The following is a 26,334-nucleotide window of genomic DNA, read 5'->3' on the forward strand; positions in this document are numbered from 1 at the left end:
GCCTCTTTTTGCCTTCCTGGCATTTAGCTCAATGCCTGGTATACAGTAGGCATTTAATAACTGTTTACTAGCTGACTGACTGATGTGATGAGTCGATGAGTCTACGTTTCCCCTCAAGGTCTTATACAGTGCCCAGTGAGTGCCACTTTCACCCCAGACTCATACTTTTCCTCACTCTTCCATTACGCCCTATCACAGTGGTTCTCAAAGGACCAAAGATACCACAGTCACTAGGATGCCCCATATTTTGACTTTTCAGCTACTCTGCAGTTGTGTCTAACTCTTCATGATCCCATTTGGGGTTTTCTTGGCAGAGATATTGGAGTGGTTTGGGCTGTTAGGTGGCACAGTGGATAGAGCACCATACGCCTAGAGTCAGGAAGCCTCATGTTCTTGAGTTCAAATCTGGCCTCAGATATTTACTAGCTGGGTGACTCTGGATATGTTACTTAACCCTGTTTGCCTCAGTTTCCTCACCTGTAAAATGAACAGGAGAAGGAAATGGCAAACCACTCATGTTTTGCTAGGCAAGCCATAAAATCCTATATTCCATCTCCTTATAAAAACATAAATAATTTTGTTTTAATATAAATGTTAATTATCCAGCACACATGCTAAAGTAAGAAGAGTATTCATAAATAAAAACACAACAAAACAAAGAACCACCATATTACATGTACATACTACCAGCCTCAAAATGCATCAAACCCTGAGTTCAAAGAACTCCAAAAAATGTCTGCTCTTACGGAGGAAAACTGCCCAGGGACAAATTTTGGCCTTCTCCTATATGGCTGCTAATGGAAATAGTCAGTAGGCAGGATTCTTCACAGCCAAGAATATTGTGCTATGAGAGAAAAAGGCTTGAGAACCACTATCCTCAGGGCAAGGACTCTCAACCTGGGATAGAGGGGCAACCATCTTCCCAGTGGACCTTCTTGGCACAGACAACTCACAGAAACACTTCTTCTACCCAAAAGGTAGGCAGATTTGGGGATCCTTTTCTCTGCAATAGGCTGGCCCTGTTGTCCAGGCATCCCACCTTCTTTCTTTAAAAGGGCGAGCCCCAGAACATTCAAAATTGAGATCGCTAGAGAGAATCCCAGGGCTAATGTCCAGAATCGCCATTTGTCTATTGAGGACCTCGGGCCTTGAGATTCTTCAGGGCCTCAACATTGGAGGAGATTTCCCCCTCTCTTCTCTATCTATAAGACTGGGTGGGTGTTCCTAGTCTTGTCTCCAGGAACTCAACAATACATGTTTTAAGACAATTTATAGGTAAACAAATTAATTTTAATGCGCAAAATATCCTAAAATCTGAGCCAGTGTTTCAACTCCTCCATCAGAAGTTTTGGTTGATTCTTATACATTTTCCACTTCCTTGATTTGAGTGAATGGGCCATCTGTCCTACGAGGGCCGCCCTCTTTTTGCCTCTGCATTGCTGCATGAGGACATTTCCTTCGATTTCTCATTACTGTGAGTCTCATGCCTCATAACCTACTCCAATGAAAAGACATGGCTGTGACAAAACCATCCCCAACTGTTCTCCACGGCCTCACAGGCACACAGTGGGATAAGTCGGAAGGGCTACTTTGGTTGCTTTAATTCATATCTCTTTGATTAGAGAAAGGGTCAAAAGTTTCTCCAGTCATAAAACATTAAATGTTTTAAATGCCTATTTCTTTGTCTGAAGATGTCTTTAGATTTTTTTATTTTATGTCTTTAGATTTTTCACCAAGTAACTGCTGTGATACAGGAGTTAACGTCACAAATGTCACATCTGTTATATATTTTAGTGGTCAAATTGGCCATAAATATTTCCCCAATTGGCTATTCTTTTGATTATATTGTCTTTTGTTATAAAAATGTTAACATAATCAAGGACATCTAAATCAAAGGCGCCTTGATGTTTTTGCCAATTTGTTTCTGTATATCATCTCTTTGGTTTGTAGTCACCTAGAGATAGCGAGGCAGCATGGTGAGTGGACTAGGGAGGCCTCAGTACAAAAGCTGCCTTGGACCTTGCTAGCTGTGTGACCTTAACCCTGCTAAGCTTCGGTTTCCTTATCTGTAAAATAGGGATGATAATAAGGCCTCTCTCACAAGGCTGTTATGAGGACAAAGTACAAGATTTCATATACACACATATGTACAGATATACGAAATGAGCTATATAATTTTTAGTTGTTATTACCTACTTCTATGAAGAAACCCCTAAGTGTTTTGACCAATACTACATTAATTATACAAATTAAACTGGCAAATTTCATAATTTTACTATATAAATTCACTCCATCCAAGGACAATGAATGTCCCTCATGCCTGGAATTCTCTTCCTCTTCACCTTGACCCCCCAGCTTCTCCCTTCTGTAGAGGACATTTTTTTCCTGGCTCTTCTTGCTGCCTGAACCTTCTACCCACCTCCCCGCCCCCCTGCCCCCCCCGCCATGCCCCAGGTCACCTTCTACCTACTTTGTATTACTTTATAGACATCTCTACGTGTAAGTTGTCTTACATAGTTCACGTAGCTCTAGGTAAGTTAATTCCCATATATTTGATAGTTCTTTTTATCTGATATTTTATCTGATTATTGTAAATGGTATTTTTCATGATGTTTTCTTGATGTTTATTGACATTAAATAAGAATCCAAATTATTTTTGTGGGTTCGTTTTATAGCCTGACTAAACTCTCTTGTCTGAATATTATTTTTGAGCCAGTTAGTTGTTGAAAATATACTATGTATCATCTGCAAATAATAAGGTAGGACAAAGGATAGTGCACCAGCCCTAGAGTCAGGAGGACCCGAGTTCAAATACGGCTTCAGGCACTTACTAGCTATGTGACCCTGGGTAAGCAACTGAACCCTGATTGCCTCCAAAAAATTACCACACTTCCAATTTCATGTCCAATGTCAATACCTCTAATATCTTTTTTATCTTTTAGTCCAGTAGCTAGAATTTCTAATCTATGTCACATAAAAGTAATGAAAAGTGAGAATACCTCTAGTCCTCTCCATTACATATGAAGTTTCATATGTATTTAGAGGAAGATTTTATTATTGTGTTTATGATTTTATCATTGTATTTCTGTTCCTTTTAGTGTTTTTATCATAGAAAAATACTGGATTTTAATCATCTGGCTATAATATAATTATATGGGTATAATCATCTAGTTAAAAACAATAAAAGATATAAAAAGACAGTCAACAAGGCCGCACGTCAATGTCCATGGGATGGATGCAGCCACAACAATTTTCAGAAGCAAATTTACGACATCTAAACTAACAAGATAAAATAGCTGGATTATGTTTACACCTAAAATCACCACAAAAAGTCATAAAAAATATTATAAAGTTAGGAGCAGAAATAATCTGAATTGAAAATGAAAAAAACATTTGGATATAATTATAAATGCATAAAATTTGAGTTTTTTTGTTAAATGCCAATAAAATTCACAAATCAATAAAAATTAACCAAAAAAGTGAGAAAAACAAATAAGAAACATTACAAAATTTAAAAGATGACAAATACAAAAGAGGCTAATAATATTATTCCCTAATAATATTACAGTACAAAGGGAATATTACACAAAATCTCAAATTAGAAAACATAAGAGGAAATGGATGTTTATGCATAAAAATGGAAATTATTCAAACTGACAAAATACTATCTTAGTAGCAGAAAAGGACAATCGGTGAATAAGAAATAAAACAAGTCATCAAATAATTACCCTGGTAAAAATCCACATGGCCCAGATTCACAGGTGAATTCTTTTAAAACTTCCAAGACCAAATAATACTGGTATTACATGGAAACCTCATAAATATAAAGATGGGACACTGCCCAATGGCTTTAATGAAATTTTTAAATCTGGTAAAAATAAAACTAAAAAGAAAATTTGGGCCAATTTCCTTAAATATAAATGTGTATATGAAGGGAAAGGGAGAGGGGGTACTCAGCTACACTAAACACTAGCAAACAGAATACTACAATACATAAAGAAAAATTCATCATGACCAAACAGGATTTAGAATAGTTATAACTTATTCACCTTGAGAAGAACTATCAACATAACAAACAATGCTCAAAAAATTCCATATAAATACATCACTACACAGAGTAAAAGCCTGTGTTTTTTGAGATTTCCTGGTACCAGCAGAACTCAGTACTTGGTCTCATCAGATGAGTGGCCCACTTGTTTGCCACATATTCATTTCACAGAATCACAGAGCTGGAAGAGACCTCCAAATAATCTCCACTATAATATTCCCAACCAGTGGTCATTGAGCCTCTTCCCAAAAATCCCAGCATGGCAGAACCCACTCCCCTCAGAGAAAATCCATTCCACTTTGGCCTAACTCATCATTAGCAAAATTTTCCCCTGACATTAAGCCTCTATTTGCCTCTTTCATTTCTGACCACTGATCCCAGTTCTGTCGCTGGGGACAAGGAGAACAACTGAATTCCTATTTCGTACAACAGCCCTTCAAAGATTTGAAAAAGACCGTGCTGTTCCCTTCCGAGCCTTCCCTTCACCCTTTACCCAGTGAGTAGTTCTCATTCTGGTGCCTGCCCCCCCCTCCCATAGTGGACAACATCAATGTCCTAGAACTAACCCTACACTCCAGATGTAGCCTGGCCAAGGCAGAGGACAGAGATCATCACCTGATTCTCAGGAACATCACTTCTCTTAAAGGAATCCAAGATCTCACTAGCTTTTCTGATTTCTTATCACACTACTGACTTCTGCCAAGCTCACAGTCTTTGGACATCCCCCAGATCTATCAGACAAAGTACAATCTAACAATGCCCCACTTCTCCATTGTAATTATGAACCTGATTTTTGAAACCCAGATCTACAACTAGGCATCTCTTCTGACTCAGTTTTACCTTGACAGTGTTGGCCCCCAGTCTGCCGTCTGTGAATCTGACAAGTATTATGAGGCACACCGCCTCATTCATTTCTCCTGGGATGGCAAGAGAGAAGGGACATGTCCTAAAGGCCAAGACAAGCCAGGCCTGCTTCCCTTCTGGTCCAGGAAGTCCAGGACACACCATTTACTGCCTCCTTATCAAGCTCTGAGACACTCTGAAGGTAGCAGCATCCTCAGAGGCCTAGGGAAATGTGAATTTCCCTACAAGGGCCACACAACCCTCCTGGGCTTAAACTTTCCCCTCACATACAGAAACCAGGTAGGATAGACAGATGAGTGCTGTGCTGAAACTTCAAAATTTTGAATATTCTAATCATGTGCCTTCAATAATGGACTTCACTCACATTTGTTTAGACTTATTCCCCAATGGCTTTTCCCCATCCCTTTTCTCCGCCCGTCTCAGTAATACTGAACCCCCAAATGTCAAAAATACCAGTCCTCAATGTCCATTCCCTTATTCTTATCCACGTCAAGCCTATCCCACCTTTCACATCCCACATCTGATCCTTTCACCTTCACACTGTGCCCTCTGGAACTCCCACTCCATAATTAACAAAATTTATCATATACCGCTTTCTCTCTTGCTCCTTCTACCTTCTGGCATTCCCCAAAACCTGGCTCCATGGCTATCCTTTCTAGTAATGGCTGCATTCAACTCCTTCCCCACTCCCTATCCCCTCAAGAACTGGAATACTCTTTGCTTCCCGTTGTCCTTTCCAGATTTTCCAATGACTACCATCTCTTAGCCACTTCCCCTTCTTTGAGATTTGTGCTATCTAAATCGATCATCCAATCATACTTCTGGTAACCATCATCTAACTTAACCCCCCAGGATATCTTCCCCAACCCCAGCTCCAGCTCTCATAGTAAGGGACTTCAAAATACATGTTGATTTTCCGTCAAATACTCTATTTCCCAGCTCTTCAAACTATAAAACTCCCATGATTACTCAGCTACACACCCTTGATCTTGTGATCCCAAGTTTTCCACTTCCATGTTTAAGAACTCAGAATTTCTTTTATGTGATCATAATCTTTTCTCTTTCCACCTTCTCCCTATGACTTACTCCTAACCTGACTCATTACTTTATTATCATGACCTCTGATCCTTCCCATCCCTCAGTACTTATCCCTGCTATCACCGCTATTCTGGATACCCTTTCCTCCTTTGCCAAGAGGAACCAGTTTGATCAGACACTCTCTTCTACTCCTGAATCCCTGGCTCCCTTGTCCTAGGCCAACACTGCTCCCACAACTCAGCCCCTTTGCTGAAGAGAGACAAAGAAAAGCCACAACACTCCGCTCATCTCCCATTTCTGTGTGCCCTTGTAATGGTCATCTCCATTCCTGGAATGTTTCACCAAGTGATGGGAGGGCCACCTTGCTGCTGGTGACTTTCCTTCCAACTACTCTGTTTGTATCCTACATATACACCTGGCTGCCTCCCCTGTGAGGATGGAAGATCCTTGACGTCAAAAACCGCTTCTGCTTCGTGTCCCTAGCAGTTAGCACATGCTTGGCAAATTACAGGAGCTTAATAAATCCCTGTCAACTGGCTGATAAATCTGCAAATGTGGAAAGAATGCCACATAAGCCTTTATCTAAGTCATCAATAAAAATGTTAAATGGACAACGGACAAGAACCTAGCCTGGGGCCCTCCTACATGGGGTGCCAAGCTAACACTGGAGTCTGCATTCAGCCACTCAACTAGCCTGGAATCCAACTGATTATATGACTGCCATGCTCACATCTGATTTTTCTCTCCTAAGATCATTCAATGCACTACGGAATTTTCCTGTCGACCAGTTTGATAAGTGTAACAAAAAAGGGAAGTATGGTTACTTTGGCGTAACCTGTTCCTGATTAAGCTACGTTGGCTCCTATTTTTCTCGATGCTGAGGTTGAGAATCTGGCCAGGACTCACTGGCCATATCACTTTCTCTTTTTGAAAACAACAACATCAGATGTTCTCCAGTCCAATGGTCCTTCTCCTGTTCTCCACAATTTTTAAATAGCACTGACTGTGTCTTAGCAATCCCACCCCCTCTTCTCCTCCAGCATTTGAGGCCCAAGGGGCTGTTTCATGATCTCCTTATTTCTGCCGGGCGCCCACACCCTACTCTTAGGAGGTCAAATGAAGCCGCTCTGACTTCTCTCTGCTGCTAGTTCTCATTATTCCACCCATCCCTAGCAGTCATTCTACTCTCCCTTTGTCTTTAGCTGTCCTCAATAGTCTTCACTGGGACTTGGTAATCTCGACACTGTTCTTTGGTCAACCTGCCAAGCATCAGCAGCCATCTGCTACTAATGCTTGTCTCTATCACAGTCATGTAGATAGAGATGTCTTTTAGCATCGAGCTTGGCTGCGCAATACTCAGATTACCCAAACTAGTCTCCTCAGCCATCTCTTTTCTTTTTCTTTTTCTTCTTTTTTGGACTCATCAGAGCTGCTTCCTGGATAATATTCTCTACTCCTTGTGTGCCCACCATGTGTATTTGAGTCACATACAGCTCTGACTCAGAGACTGTGGTACTCAAAGATCCATAAACTGTATAGCATTTGAAAATGCAACAAAAGTGTCAGCATCAAAAATACAACTTCCTCCAAACCCATAGCTTAAAAAACAGTGTATCATATTTATATAAGGCTTTGAGGTTTGTAATACAGTGTGAAATAGGTAAAAAGTAGTATTATGTATACTTTATGATGAAGAAACTGAGGCTCAGATAGGCATGGCGACTTGCCCAAGATGACGTGGCTCCAGGCACTGTCAGAGCCAGGACTGGAAGCCAGGTCTTTTATTCCAAGGCAGTGTTTTCTTCACCATTTTACAGTATATTAATTAAAATATGGTAAATGAAATCACATAAATGCTAGGGAAGGTGCTCAGAGAAAGAAAGGGGATGAACACACTCATCTATATAATCCCAGCTCACATTTACATACTGTTTGCTTGATCTCTATGAAATAGATAATGGAATCTAGTTTTTGAAATATCATTTGTTTCTTGTTGGTCAGTCGTTTTTCAGGTGTGTCCCACTCTTCATGACCCCATTTGGGGTTTTCTTGGCAGGAATACAGGAGGGGTTTGCCATTTCCTTCTCCAGCTCATTTTACAGATGAGGAAACTGAGGCAAACAGGGTAAAGTGACTTGCCCTGAGTCACACAGCTACTGAGTGTCTGAAGCTGGATTTGAACTCAGGAAGATGAGTTTTCCTGACTCCAGGCTCAGCACTCTATTTGTTGTACCACCTAGCTTTGCACATAGTAAATATTTAATAGATTATTTCATTCATTCATTGGAAACTTTGGCCCTGAGAAACGAAGGCTGCGAACATAAGCCCAGATCCTCTGATTCCAAATTCTGTGCTCCTTCCACTAGACAACAGGAAAAGATGGATCCATCACTACTGCTACTATCTGAATTCTAGGGCTTGTGATGGCACCTCCTGACTGACAACAGCACGACCAAGGATGAAAACCTAGTCAATGTTGTCTATAAGGAATATATGGAACCCTTTTTTTGGGGGGTGGGCAGGGCAATTGGGGTTAAGTGACTTGCCCAAGGTCACACAGCTAGTACATGTGTCAAGTGTCTGAGGCCAAATTTGAACTCGGGTCCTCCTGACTTCAGGGCTGGTGCTCTACTCACTGCACCACCTAGCTGCCTCCGAGCCCTTTTGTTTTTAACTGTAGAATAGAATGCTTTAAAAAAAAGTCCAGCCAGAACCAATTTGTAAAGCTTTATTAATTATCTTTGGAATATTATGGCTTTGTGTCAGATTTTGCCCTTTGGAGTTACTATAAAATCCACAGGACTTTGCAGTAAAGTCATGTCTCATGTATTAAAATACTGAAAATGTGTGTGTGTGTGTGTGTGTGTGTGTGTGTGTGTGTGTGTGTGTGTGTGTCCTTTTCCCAACCAACACCTTCCTCCCCCCACCCCTTGCCAGGGAAAAAGAGCAGCCAGATAACATCAGGAAATTAACTTCTGTGAACTATAAAATTGGGGATAATCTTCTTAAGTCCCCAACTTGTTCACTCGACACAAACTTGTAAGCAGCTGGGGTCGGCTCTTTCCTAACAAAGACGGCAGAGAGGTAAAGATGTCACACTGCCCCCACAGTGGCTTTTTACTCCATCTGAGAGCCAACACAGCAGACCCCTTGTCACCTGAACTCCCAGACCTGATTATTTACAGAGCATGCTTATAGCCTGCCAATAAGACAGAAGTAGCAAGAGATGAGGGAAAAAAAGCCTACTTAAGTGATTTCCCTTCTCTGCCATCAATTCTGCCTATGGGGAAGCAAAGGCTCGAGTCCACCCGGGACTGGACTGCTGTGGCAGCACTGGAGGCTTCAGGCTCAAGCCAGCTGCTTCTTCACAACGTCACTGCATGCCGCTTGGGTCCGATCCTACTCACAGACAGCAGGAGTACAACATTCAAGGCACTCGAATTCTTTCCTACATTTTTGTTCCCAACTAGACTTCAAGCTCTTGAAAGGCAGGGACATCTCATTCTTTCATTCTTCTGAGGAAGATGGCTAGGTTTACCAAAACTTTAAAAATACCAATCAGTTACAGCACGACCCATCAGTAAGAAGTTTATGGGATACAATACCAACTGGCTGGCAACCCTAGGCCTACACAGTAGGCATTCTCTTAATATTTGTTAATTACTAAATAAACTATTTCCTTCCTTCTTTCCTACCCTAATGTGAATCTGGTATCAAGTGGAAGAACTGGTATTTAAACCCAGGCCCTTTAATTTCTAAGTTAGCGTGATTTCCACATTATGTATGCCTATTCCTGGCATCACACACCCACTGATGCCGTGACGACCCAGGACCTTGATGCTAGAGATCCCATAAAGACCTTCTTATTTTAAGAACGAGCTCCAGTGTTGTCTCTTCCACAGCAGGGTCTTAAAAGGCCATTGTTTTGCGTGTTTCTCATACTCATCTTGTATTATCTGCATATGGTATTTGTATGTATATATTATTATTACTTCATACTAGAATATGGGCTCTGTGAGAGAGCAAGAATAATTGAATCTTACTAAATCTTTGCATCATCCCTAACACCTCTCATAGTGCTCTGAACGTAGGAAAAACTTAATATCTATTGTTTTTGGATATGTTGTTGATGCAGACTGTAAAGGGAAAGACTATACAGCTAAGGAAAATGGTTAAGGGACAACTGTCCAGGTAACGAGAGTCTGAACTAGACCTTTCCTTAAAAAATAAATGTTTGCCGAATTGAAATGAATCCCTTGGATCTTGGTACAATCAGCATGGTATAAATTTGGGTGATGGAAGACAACTTTCCCAATGTTCAATCATGCCTGGCTTAGCTTATCATTGAGGTTCTAGAACTGTACCAACTTAGAGGTCATTCCCAGAAGTGGTCAAGGTAGCCACAGCCTGCTAATTATGCCCGGAGGCAGTAGCGTAGTAGAAAGATCTGGATTTCTGGAGTTCACACCTCAGCTCTGCTGAACTTACTATACTTGTGTAACCTGGACAAGAATTCCTTTCCCCCTCTGTAAAATGAAGAAGTTGGGCCAGATGACCTTTGAAGTTCTCCCCAGCTCTAAATCCTGGGGTTCTATCAATGGAGATAGATTCCTAAGACAGAATCATGTAGGTTAACATCAAATGCTAAGAGTGATTTCTAAGGCAACCCAGGTATAAAGCACAAGAGGCTTTAAAGATGAAAGATAACATACAACTTGAACGATATTTGAAATTAAAAGGAGGATTATAGCTCCTTGACAAGATCTTGGGTCCTATTAGCATGCCCATCAAAGCATGGCTGACTCCAGAGGTTTCAGTGTGGCCTAAGAGCAGAAGGAGAACACTACAGCCCGCAGAGTCTGCATTTTAAGCTATGCCCTGTAGGAGAGGAAGACTGGCTCAGCAGGAAAAGACCCCTTGACTAGGAATTAAGAGAACTGGTTCACATAACTTTGTTACCTCAACTTCTCCCTACCCAAAACCAAAGTGTTGGACTAGAGGATGTTGACCGTTCTAACATTCTATGAATTATTCTCTCCGATCTCAAGCATACAAGTGGAATGTACACAGCAGCCAGGCTGATACGTACAGAGACAAAATATGGGCTGATGCAGGGTGCTACAACCACAATCAGAAGAAGCTGGTTCAAATGCTCACTCCTTATGACTTTACCAGGACTGTTAACTACATCGAACAAAAGGATAATAGCTGTTTTACCACCTACCTCACTCACAGTGCTGCTGTCGCTTAAGAAAGTGCTTTATGAAGCACACAATCAGTGAAAGCGATTAATAACATTACTTACTGAAGCCCACAACTTCTTATTCCTCTGTTATTTCAAGTTAACTGCAAGAGGTAAAGGCAAAGCATACCTTACCAGCTTAACCAATCCTACCTGCCTGAATTAACACATAAATGAGAAAATGAAATTTGACCTGAGTGGCCTCTGAAATGGAAGGTGACCATTGGAAAAAGAGAATATTCCTTTTACATCCATCTATCCTTTGCCTGGTTACAGGCAAATCCTACAAATCACATGCATACCAGTGGGATGAAAAAATCCCTACCCAAAGGAAATGGCAAACAGAGGTTCAGGTTCAGACTAATAAACTCAGTTCGACATCGTCTATTCAACAATTTCTGCAGCAGCAGCAGAGAGCAGCCTGAGCTTACTACAACCATTCCATTAACACTCTTTATAGGCCACTTTATTACATTTTATTGCTGCCTTTGTAGGCTCGTTGGTATTTTATGATTTTTGCATTTTAATAAATTCCATTGTGCCATTTTCAACTCATTATTAAAATGGACCGAAAATTAATTTAGGATTAATTCAGCACAGATAGAGAATGGACAATCTCTAAGGCAGAAGCACATGATTTAATTCTAGAACAGATATGTGCACACACTTGCGTTCACTCACTCCACTTCACCTCCAAATACATTGCTGTAGGTAGTTATCTCTCATGTGTTGATCAGTACCTCCTGCTTGGAGCATACACCAATTCCCCTGGAAGGACAGCTCCCCTGGAAGGACCTGGAAGGTCATGAGACTCAACTCCAACCTGGAGAACAGCTCCCAGGAAAATGACACTAAGTAAAGTCATGGCTTTTAGCAAAGACTACAGCAAACAGAGCCCAAAGAGGTGTGAAGAAAGGACTTGGCAAACTGTCAAGGGCTAGCTAGGTCAACATGAACTATTACGATCATCCTCCAGGAAAAAGTGCCATTTTACTATCAGGAAATTCTGCCTCCAGAACAGAAGGATCACTAAACCTTTTTTGTGTCCTGGACCCCTTGGCCGGTCTGTTAAAGCCTATGGACCCCTTCTTAGAAGAAAGTTCTTACATACACAACATAAATTACATAGCATTACAGTGGAAATCAATTATTATTGAATAGTTTTCCAAAATTAAAAAAAACACCCAAATTCACAGACTCCAGGTCAAGAAGTACCACTCTAGAATAAAGGCATCCAACACCTTAAAAATGGTGAAAGCAAATTCTAGTGTCTTGACTTTATTTTATCTATTAGGTGCCCTCCTCAAATGTACTACAAACTGAATTTCTACATAGCGAATGTCCACCTGTCCAGGCCTACATTCATTACTTAGCAAATAAAAGCTGGATGACTGCTTCCCAGGTGGGCTGTGGAGAGATTCTCCGGTTATGGGCTGAGCTGGCTAACACCAACAGCTCACATTTATAGGGCACCTTAAGGTTTTCAAAGCCCTTCACATCGACGGCCAGATGAAAGGCTAGATGGGGCAAGTGGGACAAGTGCACATAAATTATAATCTTGAAAGTCAGCACCATGTGTGTAGCACACAGCACCCACTCAATAAACGAGGATGACTGTGATGAGGCCAGAGGAGATGGCAGTCACTAGCTACGACTCCCTTCTGTTTTTCTAATTCAGCTGTCTGGGAACCCAGCCTTCCTCACCAAACTGCTTAACTACTATCTATACCAACAACATTCAAGAAATCATGCTGAATCTTATGAGCAATGACTACAGTAACAGAACTATCCCAAAAGGGACTAAACCTGTTGGTTTTAAGATAAAACTACAATGCTATTGACCCAAATGCAGCTGAAAAGAGGAAAGTTCTCGATGGGGATTTTAAGACTGCACTGATGAATAGATTTCTAAAACCAGGGCCTCAGTCAACTGTAGTAGATATTAAGAACTGATTTAGCAAAGGGAGAGTCCATATTTTAGGGATCAACAAGCCCATGTTAAACTTAAAAGGAAAATGATTCCACCATTTGAAAAGCAGAGGGTTTCACATTTCTCAGGATGGCATTTTATTCTCTCAAAACCAAGCACATAATCTCCAAATTTATGTCAGCTACTCTGCTTCCTGTCTTCCCTAATCCAAGTTTACAGGAAATGGCTTTATACATACAAAGACCCAATGAATTCCAGCCATGACCTAGGTCTTCCTAAGTCAGTGCCCAAGCCAGCAGGGAGCCAAGATCACACAGGCCTTGGTAGGACTCCATTCCCACAAACTACACTACTGCACAGCTGATTTAGAACAATTTAGACATTGAAATTAATGGGCTATCAAATCAATAAATGTCACATTCCTTGAATGCATTTTATATATATTTTGGAAAATTCTATTTACATGCTAAGCCAACAAAATAGGAAGAATGTTATAGAACACACTGGAAAAAATCTCCACAGATGAAAACAGCCTAGAGATTTCAACTTTGCTATTTTCTGTATTAAAATAGTCCTCTATTACACCCTGCTCTGATACCTTTGCATGGCCCAGAGGAGATCTAGGGGAAAATCTAAGGCTGTCTGTAGAACACAAATTCTACACGAGGTCCTACTGATACAGGCTAAGTAACACTAGCTATCAGGTTTTTGCTGGTCTCACTGTTTTTGCTGACTACAGGAACCTAGGAAGACAATTTATTAAAGGTGTAGAGGGTCCAAACATCGTGGAGGATGGATAACCCAAGCAGATGAAATAACAGATCCTTAAAATATTTGAAATAAGGAAAACGGCCAGTTAAAAGACCAATGCAATAAATATGACTTTTCCTCAAGCTTGACAAATCTAAGCCTCTGAAAGCAAGCAAAGCTTACCTGGGACAGGGCTCTTTCTTGAATTTAGGTTCTGAGAATCCACAATCTCTTCCGTTTGCCCATCGGCTTCCACCTCCACTTTTGGTTGGCTATCTTTTGCATCATCACTAAGGGCAGTTCTTATGTTTTCTTCTTCTTCTAAAACTCCAGCAACAGCAGCAGGAACATTAGGAGTACTAGTCGTAGTGAGGGCAGCAGGAGCAGCAGCAGGAACTGGAGGGGGGGAAGCTGGAGGAGTAGGAGGAGATGGAGAAAGAGAAAGGACAGCAGAAATGGTGATGGGTGTTGGTATGCTCTCCACCTTTAGATCATCAGGGGGATTTTCCAGAACTTCCAGATCAACAGTCAAAGGCAACATCTCCTGCTTTACAATTTCAACGATACTCTCTGTAGCTGTTAATTTTTCACTAACTCCATTCATTTCATTAATGAGGTTTGTGGTAGAAATGATTGGAATATCATTGGGTGCTACACTACAAGGATCCTTGCATACATCATCTTCCGCTTCATGTGTTGGAGATGGATTTGACATTTCTGTGCAAGGTACAGGACTGGGCAGAGGTGCAGCATCCTCTTTTGGGGAAGTGAGTTCACATCGCTCATCTCCATCTGCTGTGAAGGCAGGCAGGTTACACAGAGGGACAGCGGTGGTGGTGGGAGGAACAGCACTGAGAGCAGCGGGAGCCACGGTGGGAGGTGACAGAGGAGGCGGAGGAGGAGGAGGAGGAAGCTCTGCTATAGACTCCATGGAAGCCGTCTCAGGTATTGGACTAGCTTGTTCTTTCTTCTCCCCACTAGGCTCTAGGCTAAGGACTGGGGAAGGAGACTTCAATACTGGATCTGGTTTTGGCTTCTCTTCTGGGGGAAGAAAAAATATAAAGTCTGAGAAGTCTTCTTGTATCAATTTGCATTACGTTATCATGCGCTATTTCTTTTGTCTTAGATTCCAAAGTTCTTTAGCAATAACATAGAGACCAAAAAATGAGCCATTACCTACTAGCCCAAGAAAGGTATTAACCATCTCCCCTCTTTCCTTCAGATCACACCCACTGCCAACTCGTATCTTCTGGAAAAGAGACTATCTCCAACAGCCTTTGGTTTGACTTTGGAGTACAACGGTTTTATATCCCAGGAAACCTAATTCAGCAAACTGATTTGTGTCAAGGTAGGAAGTTTAATGGTGGTAGCCAAGTGAACCCCCAGATAATACATTTAGGGGAGCCTACCAAAAGAAGCAGGGTTAGTTCTCATGATAGAATGGCCTTCAGCCTTGCCACACTTCTGCTGCAGGCAAAAATTTCTTCTATGAGAGGTTCTGTGTCTGTGGCAGAGACCGATTCCCAACACAGGCAGATAATTTGGGGTTCCATGTATTTAAAAAGAGGTCATTCCAGAATATTTGCTGACTAATCGACTTCTATATGTAAAATAGAAACTTTTAAAAATTAATCTAAAATTATATTTCTTATAAATAGAAGGAAACTGGAAATAAGAATCTCATGGCTTGGGACAAATGATAACTTTGGCAATTTTTGTGAGGGCTTCAAATGGTGAAGAGTTTATAAAAGTATGAGACAAAGTGGATATTCAGAAAAATAAGGTTCAGCAAATAAAACATTTGTTTCCCTAAGCCTTTGTCAAAACAAAAAGTCCAAAGACTTTTAGGGTACCAAAAACATAATGAATTTTTTTAAAGATATGCTTTCAGAATTCGTAAATTCCAAGTACCAAAAAGAAAGCTAATCTGGGGAAACTGAAAATGAGAGTGAGTTACACCTAGTTTCCAGGTGGGTGTTTATTTGGTGAGATAACAGGCTTCACTGGAAACAAAGACTGCATGACCATCATTCAAAAGAAAGCAAATTTTAAAATGCATTAGAAAGAGCATCCCTATGTTACAAAAAACAACTTTATTTTCTCTTCCACAGATTTTCAAGCACCCTTGATCCCTGTCCTGTATCACCAGACATTGGCCAAGGAAGATCGTCAACAAAGGTCTGATCACCTAAGCACATATACTTAGTGGTAAACGCTAAGGGTAAACCCATAAAGCTTCTGTTTTTCTTGCCTCTGAACTAACTGGCCTTAAAACTCACTTTAATTTATGGGTTTCATGCTAATGTTTCTAAAAATTGGCCCCTTCCACCCATTTGATTACAGTGGTAAAGTAGACACATGGGAATCCTTGTACTATTTACAATACAAAATACTGTTAGAACCATCAAACTAAGTTGTAGGGCAATAACGTTCTTGCTGGAAATCATTAATTTCTAATTCACTCTTGTGGCTGGTTATATATGGCCTTGGGTACACTCACTCTGGGAACCATTCACCAGAAAAAATCCTGTATGACTGCTGGATGAAACGACAATGTGGGTAAAAGAACTACAAACCAAGAGCTCTGCATTCATAATCAGAGGGAGCATACCGATTTAAGTACAGCTTTCCCAAAAGAAATTTCCTTTGGTAGAGCTTAGGCCAAAGCATACCCAGCATTGCTAAAGTCACAGGAATGATGGCGCGATCATTGGCTCCACAGCTCAGGGGCTTGGGGGAGCTCAGGACAGAAAAGTAAAGAAACAAGCCTGGGTAGCAGAGGGCCAGCACTCATGGCTGAACCCCAGAACAAGTCTTGGCTCTTGTTTTCTTTACTCTTTTCTAATGAGCCCACACCCCCCCAAAGTGGTTCAGGCACTGCCTGGTCTCTAGAGGGCCTCTGATCCCCCCATGTTCTTCTCATCTAGTAGGTGTGAGGGTCTTCACGGTGATGTCATATCACAATATGGGGAAGGAAAAAATAAAACAGAACAAAAAAAAACTTTCATGTAAAATAGTTTCTCTTTTCTTCATGGTATTCTGTAACATTTCTTTTTGACAGTTTACAATTCCAAAATGCTGATGTTTTTTATTGAATACACTAACCAAAAAGCATGAAGAACAACCATGTTGGTCAGCTTCTCCCACACCCTCTGAAAATCTAGGATTTAACTTGCAAAAAGGGTTTTATCCCAACATTATCATCTTTCTTCACAAAACAACTGAACGAGGCCACTCTGTCCTCAGAAAGCTCAGGTCTGGCAGCAGGATGGTGTGTAAAAGATTTCCTATCTTGGTAAGGCTGGGGAGGAAGCTCAAAAACAATTCTGCATTAGGGTCAAGTCTGAGGTGGACCGGGAACATTGAAGTTGCCGACGCCCAGCATCGTCAAAGAGTAGCGTTGAATGAACAACCAAGTTTCCAAGAGAAGGCTTTGAGACTGACTCTATAACCCAAACTGTGGCCCTCTGGTTGATTTTTGACTCAGGAATCCTATGTCATCTGTGTGAGCTTGCAAACCAAATTATTTGCAAATGCTAAGTTTATTTCCCCCCTGTAAAGTTTTTTCCAATTGTAATTGTTAAATTTTCAAGGTGCTCAAAAAGAATCTGTCAAATCTTGGGGAAAAAGCATGGTTTTAATGCATTTTAAATTGGCTCAAAATAAGCATAACTCCTCCTCTGCTCCTCCTCATTAGCTAGAGGAGTATATGAAAGCCTAATTCTGAAGGAACAAGGACAGAGTAGAGTCTTTAAGTTAAGTTATGGTCTGCAGCTTTTTTTCTTCCATTAAGAACATTTTCATTCTTAATTTCTTGAAGCCTTAACATAAGTAACACTGGAAAAAGGTAATGGTTCAAGTTTACACTACCCAACTCTTAAACATCATGCATGAACTCTAGGATGCACTCTGCTTACATCTCAATAATCATACATTATTACTGCATAATGCAAGGGGAGTATATTATAAGTCCAACTTTTAGTAGGTTTAGAATGTGACCCTTAACATTTGGTCTGCACAATTAAATTCCCCTCCACTTTAAATTCTAGGACAATTTAAAAATATTTTAAAGAATAGTAATGCATTGAAAATTTATTCTGAAAAAATTCTAGAATAATTCTTACTAATTGAAAATAAAGGCATGAATAATTCAAAGAAGCAGATACTCAAAACTTATTTCTATTTGTCTTTGAAATGTAGTCACCCATACATAAGTATATACAATGGGCACCCCTATTCCCGCCATAATCTTATCCCAGGTCCCAGGTTTAGATAATCTGAAATCTGGTTAAGCAGAGTCAATAAGGAAGCCCTGGTTATCTCACATACACTGATAGTCTCAGTGGGTTACAGACATTTGACTGTATCATCACTGAAGCTCATTCTGCAGTCAGTCAATTTTAAAAGTCTCTTCAGGAAAAAATAAGCTTTCCCCTTTTGCAATTCTAGAGACACTAAAACTAGGATTTTCGAGGAAATTTTTTAGCATTTTGTAGTAGAGGCAAGTACAATTACGTTATCAATAAAAGTGACCTTGGGAGTCTGATATTTCAGGGAGACAAATGGCATTTCTTTAAAAATTAAAAATAGTGAAATGTATCCAATCAAAATTATAAGCAAAGTGTTATCAGCCTTGAGAATACATATATATGGGGGGTTATAGTGAGAAAAACATTTTGTAAACTCTAAAGTGCTATAGAAAGGGAAATTGTTATGTTACGTTAGGAGACAATGAGATTTTAGGCAAACATGGGAAAAGCTGTAACTAGTCCTGAAGCAGTTTCCTCAGAAGTTCACTTTGCTAGTCAATGTCTCTCAGCTTCGTTAAGGTGAAGATCAGATCTGAGTCCTGAGGCTGGATACCTTCCTCACACAGATAAGTGTGGGGGCCAAGGGGGGAGGGAAGAGGAAGGGAGGGAAACATAATTAACAAGAAAGAGACAGAGAGAAGACTAAAGAACTCAAGAGAACAGGGAGAAAACAGCCATAAACAAACCTTGCTTCGGGTCGCTAGGCGCAGTGACAGGGGTGCCGGCAGCAAGATGAGTGTTCTCCACAGTCCCATAAACCACGGGGCTGTGCTCGGGGACCTGGCTGGACAGCTGCTGGGATTTGAAGTACAAAAAAGGGTGATAATGAGCGTGCGAACATAAAAACTAGCAACATGGAACGCAAGCAAGTAGGAGAGACAGAGTGGGGTGAAAAGTTAAAAAGAAAAAAAAATAAGCGAGGAAAAAAGGGAGTGACCAATTGAATTAAAAGTACATGGGAAAGGCAAGAGGGGAAGGAAAAAGGCGGCAGGAAAGGGGGAGGGAGGAAGAGATGATTACTATTAACCACAGCAAAAGAAGATGGCACAACAGTCACAAATACAGTTCACACTCTTGTGCTCCTTCTCGGGGCGTGAGGAATCCTCACACTGGCATCATTTTCAGAATCCAAGGGGAGAAGCACTGAAGCTTGCTACCTTCCCCACCTAAATGATTTTGGCTAATCTGTTCACATATGGTACATGGAAGGCTTCAGGGGCGGAGGGTGCAGGGAAGGAGAGACATTGAGCCATCATCTGGTCCAATCCACATTTTACAAATGTGAAGACTGATCCTGCAGATTATTCCTTTCTACCTTGCCTGAAAGGGATTGTCTTCTTACCGGGAGAGAAACTAGAAACAGACTTCAAGAGGCTTTTCTGTTTGAGACTGGTAAGAATTTTCTTAGTTCCCACCCAACTGGATTCAGCCCTGGTCCTCCAAATCCCTTACTGATTAAAGCTTATGGACTGGGAGCTGCAAGGTCCTTCCAAGATAACCTCATCCAACCACCCTGTTTTACAAAGGGGTGAACTTGAAGGCCAGACGGATTACAGGACTTGCTCCAGGTCATTTAGGAACATAGAGCAAAGATGAGATTGAAATCCAGATCCTCTGACTAGAGACCCAGCATCCTTTCCCCTGCACCAATGTTGTCTAATGATTAACTCCAGAATTGAGTTGTTCCTTGGTTCCCCACCCCTCCACTCCCCAGCTCTTTGTGCCTAAGACAATCCCCGCCATGCACACCTCAGAGGGAACAAGGTTTACACAGTAGAGGTATGGTGACCACTCACTTAGCATCATGTGGCAGGCAGCAATTCTCTGTGGGCTGCAAGGTCATATAAAAGCCACAAAGCAAAGCAATGACTCCAGAGACTTACAGTCAATTCCTCGCTATTCCCTACACTGAACTGTATCAAAAGAGAGCTCCTTCCTCCTATGATGAGGAAGCTAAAAGGAAAATTTTGAAGGGAACAACTCTCATTAGAAACAATATTCCAAAGAGACAAAATAAACTAATTTGGACATCTGTTACAGGAAATGCAAAACACTGCTAGCTTGGTAATCAGTTTGTAGTATGCATCACTGGAAGAAGGGGAAAATACACTTTTAGAAAAAATATTACTAAACTGAGCTGTGGCAGGCAAATCTCTCTGATTCCTGGGATGCTGGAAGATAGATCAGCCCCATTAAATAGATTTATATGCACATTTAACATAGAGCTATGCCCTAAAGGATGTCACCAACTTCCACAATTTTACACGAAAATTAATTATTTCATATTCAGCCTCATGGTCAGCTAAGAGGTAGTACCTGGCTAAATCGATATGGATGCTCCAAGTGAGTGCAAAAAAATTAACTTCTGCAGGATGGAGGCTCTTCCCCTTATAATTAACATAGCTTAATACAGGGGAAAGTATTCTCCCTCCTGAAGCATCACGGACTCAGGTTGTAGGTGATAACAATAAGCTTCCCTTGCTGTGACACTGACATCTTCAAATCATGGCACGCAGAATAGAAAGAGGCTCAGGAAGTCACCAGGGACCTGTTTGGAGCTGCATGGCCATGAGTGAGTCACTTCATCTTTTTGAGCTCATTTCCTTCTCTGTGAAATTGGGATCATAATATGTTTGACTGTATAGAGGCTTACTGTGTAGACACTGGATGTTAAGTGCTTTGCAAACCTTAGACTGTTATATAAATGTCAGATGTTATTGATTATCTCCAGGTGGTTCATTCTTATCAAGTACAAGGCCAGGAGGACTGATAACAAGAAGACAGTTTCACATGTGTTATGCATTTTGGGATTCCTTTTTAAAAGTGGAAACAGGATGTTATTTCTATTTTTCCTCTACCTGTTGGTACTCATTTCACTACAGTTCCAAACAAGATCCTATTAAATCCATTGTTACATAGATTATATATAGGGGGCAGCTTGTGACACAGTCCACAGAGTGCCAGGCCTGGAGTCAGGAAGACCTGAGTTCAAATCTCACCTCAGACTCTTACTAGTTGTGTGATCCTGGGCAAGTCACTTCACCCTGTTTGTCTCAGTTTCCTCATCTGTAAAATGAGCTGGAGGAGGAAATGGCAAACCACTCCAGTATCTCTGCCAAGAAAACCCCAAATGCCATCATGGAGAGCTGAACATGACTGAAGTGAATGAATAACAAATATTTTTTTAAAAATCAGAGCTACTGATTTGTTTGAATTCCAGTTAAATAATGAAACAGAGCTATAATTATTAGTCTATTCTAAATCATTCATGTGGGGAAAAAAATCAGCCTATGACTTGAGTTTATATTGGGAAGGTTTCAGAGCTATAAATGAAAATACTGACAGTTCAGTATCACTGGCTGAAAATAGCACTATGTTAAAAGAGACATGCTGTATAAAAGTAGGATATGTTAGAATGACTCTGTTATCTACAGTTTCTACATAAAAATATGATTGGTCACATTTACTTAATAGGAAAAGAGACTATTAAGTCATTCTACATGACTGCAGGGCTCAACATCCAAAAAGGGTAAGTCATACCCAACAGGCCACAGAAAAATACAGTGCTCAAAGATAAGGTGGATAGCCAAGGTAATCCCAAATCTGCCCCTAAAGCTCATGACCCTAACATATCAAGAAATTTTTTTAATCTAACATGAAAATTTCTCCATAATCTACCATATCTAAGGAGCATCACGAGCAAATGTCCATGAGAAAGGAGAGATTTTAAGAATAAGCAAGCTTGAAAATTAAAAAAAAATCATGCTGGAAATGTCCATTTCTAAACATCAAGTTAAGACCTACGTGATCAGCATTTCAAATACTACTAGATAGTAAATAGAGTTACAGAAGAGGGTAATCACCACGTAAAGATTTCTCATCTAGGGACTTTATGGGAAGACAATTATACCTTATGACTAGGTCTGTGCTGTACATTTTTCTCAGTCCCTTTTTTGTGTTATACTCTTATCTCTGAAGGAGGGTAGAAGCAAATTATGCAAGTACACCTCACTTTATAGAGCATACATATTCTTGAAAAGTTTGTATACCCCAACTTCAGGGGAAAAAAGAAATTATTTTTCCATGGACAAAATTTCTGACCAGCTCTATTTTAATTTTGGAATTATCTTCAATTGATCTGGAAGAAAGATATATAAAAGAGGTCAAATCAGGGTAATAAATGGTTTTATGTCAAGGAAAGATCATACTTTTTCTATCTGGTCCCAGAAAGAATAACTAGGAGCCAGTGATGGAGGCTGTAGAGGCAGGAAAAAACTATCAATGAGAGTTCTCCTAGCCATGGGCTCCCCCCAGAGACATGAGATGTCTTCAAACAGAAGTTGGGTCAGCCGTTCCATCAGGCATGCCGTTTGTGGACTCCTGTTCGTATGTGGGTTAGATCGGATGATGACTAAGGTCTCTTCCAACTCCCCAATTCTCTGATTCTCTGTGGCAGTGAAAAGACAAAGGCATGGAAAGTCCAAGACTGAGATTCAAATCCAAAAACTCCTACCAGCTTCCTGGGCTTGTGTCAATGGGCCAGTCACTTAACTTCCTGGATTTTAGTTTCCTCATCTGTGAAGTGGCAGTCTAATCTAAAACACTGTGGACCTATGATTATGATTCCTGCCATCTTAGCTTTAAATTCTCTCCTTTTTAGGATCCGAGATGTCAGTCTGTGTCATAGGAGACCTCCTCCCTGCCACTGCCCCCTTCCTCACTAAGGTCCTCCTATGACAGTCATGGTACCCTGGTCTCTAAGGCAAGGTCAGTAGCATAGCAGGACCAAGTGAATTAGAAAAGCTCCATGTCAATAGCAAAGGCTCCCATGCCTGGAAGTGACAGAGGCTTGGTATAAGAACTTTGTGATTAGAGAGTGGGGAGACATTGTGGGAACCAGGGCTTCTTATAAGAGACCATATGGCTAAGTAATATTTACATTGGAGAACAGAAAACTTAGGAGGGCCTTGATAACTATACTAAAATATTTTTATTGCTGTCATATGGAAAAGATTTTAGAGTTGTTCTCTTGAGACCTAGAGGACAGAATGAGGACTAAGTAGGAGGAAGGGAAGAACTGTAGAGAGGAAGATTTCAGAATAATTAGAGATGAACAGAAATGGAGTAGGTTGTCACAAGATAGAGAGCTCCCCATCACGAGAGGTGTTCAAGTGGAAATTGTATGTTCACTTATTAAGGGTGGTATAGAGAAGATTCTCATCTGAAAACAAATTGGTCTAGCTGGCTTCTTTGGTACCTTGAAACTCTTAGATCATAAGAATCTGTTATCTTGCAAGTGAAAATCCACCAAGGCCAATTCTTGATCCCCACTGGTTTCCTTTTCTTCTATAAGGACTGGCCTGTCGGCTCTCCTTTCTGTTACCATCATTAGCCCCATCTGATTAGGCTTTGTCTCCTTCCTCAAGAAGGCTGGGGCCAAGGCAAGTCTCTCCGTTGTCCTCCTCATCACTTTAGAAGGGATGAGTGCAAGTAGTACTTGTTTTGGGAGGGGGGAGGGGGCTCAGAAGTCCAACTTTAATGGCGGATTATGATATGGCGGTAACTGTGGAGTCTATGAGGCTGATGTGATAGGGCAGAGGCTGTGCTACATTCGAGCAAAGCTTGAAAAGCTTTGAATGTGGGCCTTAGGAATGACTGTCTCTTGGGTTTAAGGGCTGGTAAGGCATCCCCTGAACTTGGCCTTTTGAATTCACATTTTCCAGAAACACCAGACCCACAGCACGCAGAAGGCCCTGAGTGTGTCAAGGACCTATGCCTTGGCTGATGTAATTTGTTGTTTGCACCCCAAGCTGGATTCACTGCGTGTCCTTAGAGGCAAGACAGGTGCCAACCTGTCTGTGCCAGGCTGAGAAAATGCTTGTGCAGCCGAGGTTCTTTGCAGATAAGCAGACAGTCTAGTGCAGGGGTGTGGAGCCTGGGGTCTTGAGGCCACATGTGGCCTTCCAGATCCTTAATTCAGTCAAAAGGCTACACTTAAGACTCTAGAAGATCATATGTGGCCTCAAGGCCACATGTTCCCCACCCCTGGTCTAGCAGTTCCCAAGGGAAAAGAATATGGCTTTTGCCAGAGCCTTGCGCCTCCCCTTTGGGAAGGATTCTGTCCTTTTTCTACCTTTACTGCACCTTTCCCCTCCCATGCTATGCCCCTTCATGTTTCCTCCTCTTTCTTTGGTTGTACTACCATAAATATGCAAACTTCTGTAAGGACTGTGAACTCTTTGGGTTCCACAGGCATGTTCGTTTCTCTTGTAATAAAGCTCGTTTTCACATAAAGTCTCGTGACATTGTGATTGCCTATTGACAAGTGTGAGGACCAATCTACATCTGGAAAGGCTTGTCACAAGAACCTTGGGGATGATTTTTTTTTTTTGGTACAAAAGTTATCCAGTAATAGAAATATTCAAAGGCCTCGGGCCCTATGCAACTTTGTTCAGCATCTGCAATGACAGCGTCAGATTCATAAACTTAACTGTTGGTCTCCTTCAAATATGACCTTTGTCTAGGATTAAAGAGCTGCAGTACTACAACCAGGACAGCTGATCTGCACAGAACCTTTTGGCTCCACTGGTCCACTTGACAAAGTAATGGCCCAGCTCAACAGAACACGTTAGTAGTACAGAGGACTGAAGGGAAGAAACTGCCCAGGCTGAGATGGGGTAGCTGAGATGAAAGTGAGCCCAGACTTCTACAAGGATCATTACCTAAAAATGACAAGTGATAGTTTTTGCCTTTACAAAGGGTTGAAGTAACATTCTCCTAACACTTTAGGTACCGTGTTTTTTGTTTTATTTTTGGAGCGGGAGAGGCAGGGCAATGGGGGTTAAGTGACTTGCCCAAGGTCACACAGGTTAAGGTACAGTGTTTTAAGCACAATCATGGCCATTTAAAAACCCTTACTACATATGTTAACATACAAACTCAATGGGATAGCTCATGAAAATAACCCACTGTCAATCAATCAATAAGCATTTATTACGCACTCACTATGTGCCAAGCTCTGAGGATACAAAGAAAATCAGACACATAGTTGATGTGTTGAGGAAGAGCTATTAGGCTTGGGATTAAATCAAACAAAATTCAATTGTAACCTTCAAGTATTTGCTCTGATGCTGTAATCTACATTATCTATAAAACCTTCTCTGACAACTTGGCCTTAAGAAAAGGCTAATACCTCACCATCCAAGTGAAATTTTATTTTAGTTTTTGCTACGCAGATCCTAATCCTAATTTATATGACAGAATTACAAATTCACTAAACAAAATACTAAGACTTGCAAGTAGCACATTTCTTTTTTACAGTCTGGCCTAAAATATTTAGTAGATAAATCTCAACTCTATTTTACAAATGTAGAAATATAAATACAATAATGAATTAAATATAATAAAGAACTTACAGAAAAATATTCAAAAAATCAGAGCTTATAAGATCTATCAACTAGGTTTCTTGATATGTTTAATAATAATAATAGCTAACATTGACACAGCACTTTAAGGTTTGCAAAGTGCTTCACAAATATTATCTTTGATCCCCACAACAACCCTAAAATGCAGATGCTATCATGCCTATTTTACATACGAGGAAACTGAAATGGACAGAATTTAAGTGACTTGCCCAGAGTTACGTAGCTGGTGAATATCTGAGGACAGAACTGAACCCAGGCCTTCCCAACAACAGATCTGGCATTCTAGCCGCTGTGCTATCTAGTTCCCTGTTTACCATTCATCCCAATTAATTCTGCAGCTGCACACAGGGGAAAACATGTGAGCTCCTTTGAAGTCATTTTAATGGCTAAGCTTTTTGTACAAAAAGCTATTTTAAAATTAAGGTTAAGTTTAGAGAAGTCCACCGAAAGGAATGAAAAAAAAATTTCTATCTCCTAATTCTTAAGAACAATGGTGATGAGGAAAACTCAGCTACTGCAAGATTTTATAATAAGGGCAGACTTAATGAAGAGTTAGTGTCCATTATAAATGCCTACAAGCAAAGGACTGCAGAATCCTATTAGAAAGGGGGCTCAGAAGTCTTCTAGTCCAATTCCTCCTTGAGCTCTTTTTAAAAATATGTGTAAAGTGAATTCAGGGTCTTGAACACCAGGGGTCAGGATAGAGCCTAGTGTACATTCTATAAAAT

The 26,334-nt window shown here is 40.8% G+C and overlaps 1 protein-coding gene across 3 annotated transcripts in view; it reads right to left on the reverse strand.

The window, feature by feature from the left end:
- The window catches only part of EIF4G3 (eukaryotic translation initiation factor 4 gamma 3), a 385,863-nt gene that overhangs the window by 91,412 nt on the left and 268,117 nt on the right, over window positions 1-26,334 (reverse strand). For all 3 annotated transcript variants that reach the window (XM_036742705.1, XM_036742704.1, XM_036742703.1), the window contains 2 exons: window positions 18,869-18,977; window positions 14,056-14,913 (listed from right to left, as the gene is read on the reverse strand). In XM_036742705.1, coding sequence (XP_036598600.1) covers window positions 14,056-14,913; window positions 18,869-18,977 — 967 coding nt within the window. The remainder of the gene's footprint in view (window positions 1-14,055; window positions 14,914-18,868; window positions 18,978-26,334) is intronic.

Source organism: Trichosurus vulpecula, chromosome 2 (assembly GCF_011100635.1).
Source record: "Trichosurus vulpecula isolate mTriVul1 chromosome 2, mTriVul1.pri, whole genome shotgun sequence".
NCBI lineage: Eukaryota > Metazoa > Chordata > Mammalia > Diprotodontia > Phalangeridae > Trichosurus > Trichosurus vulpecula.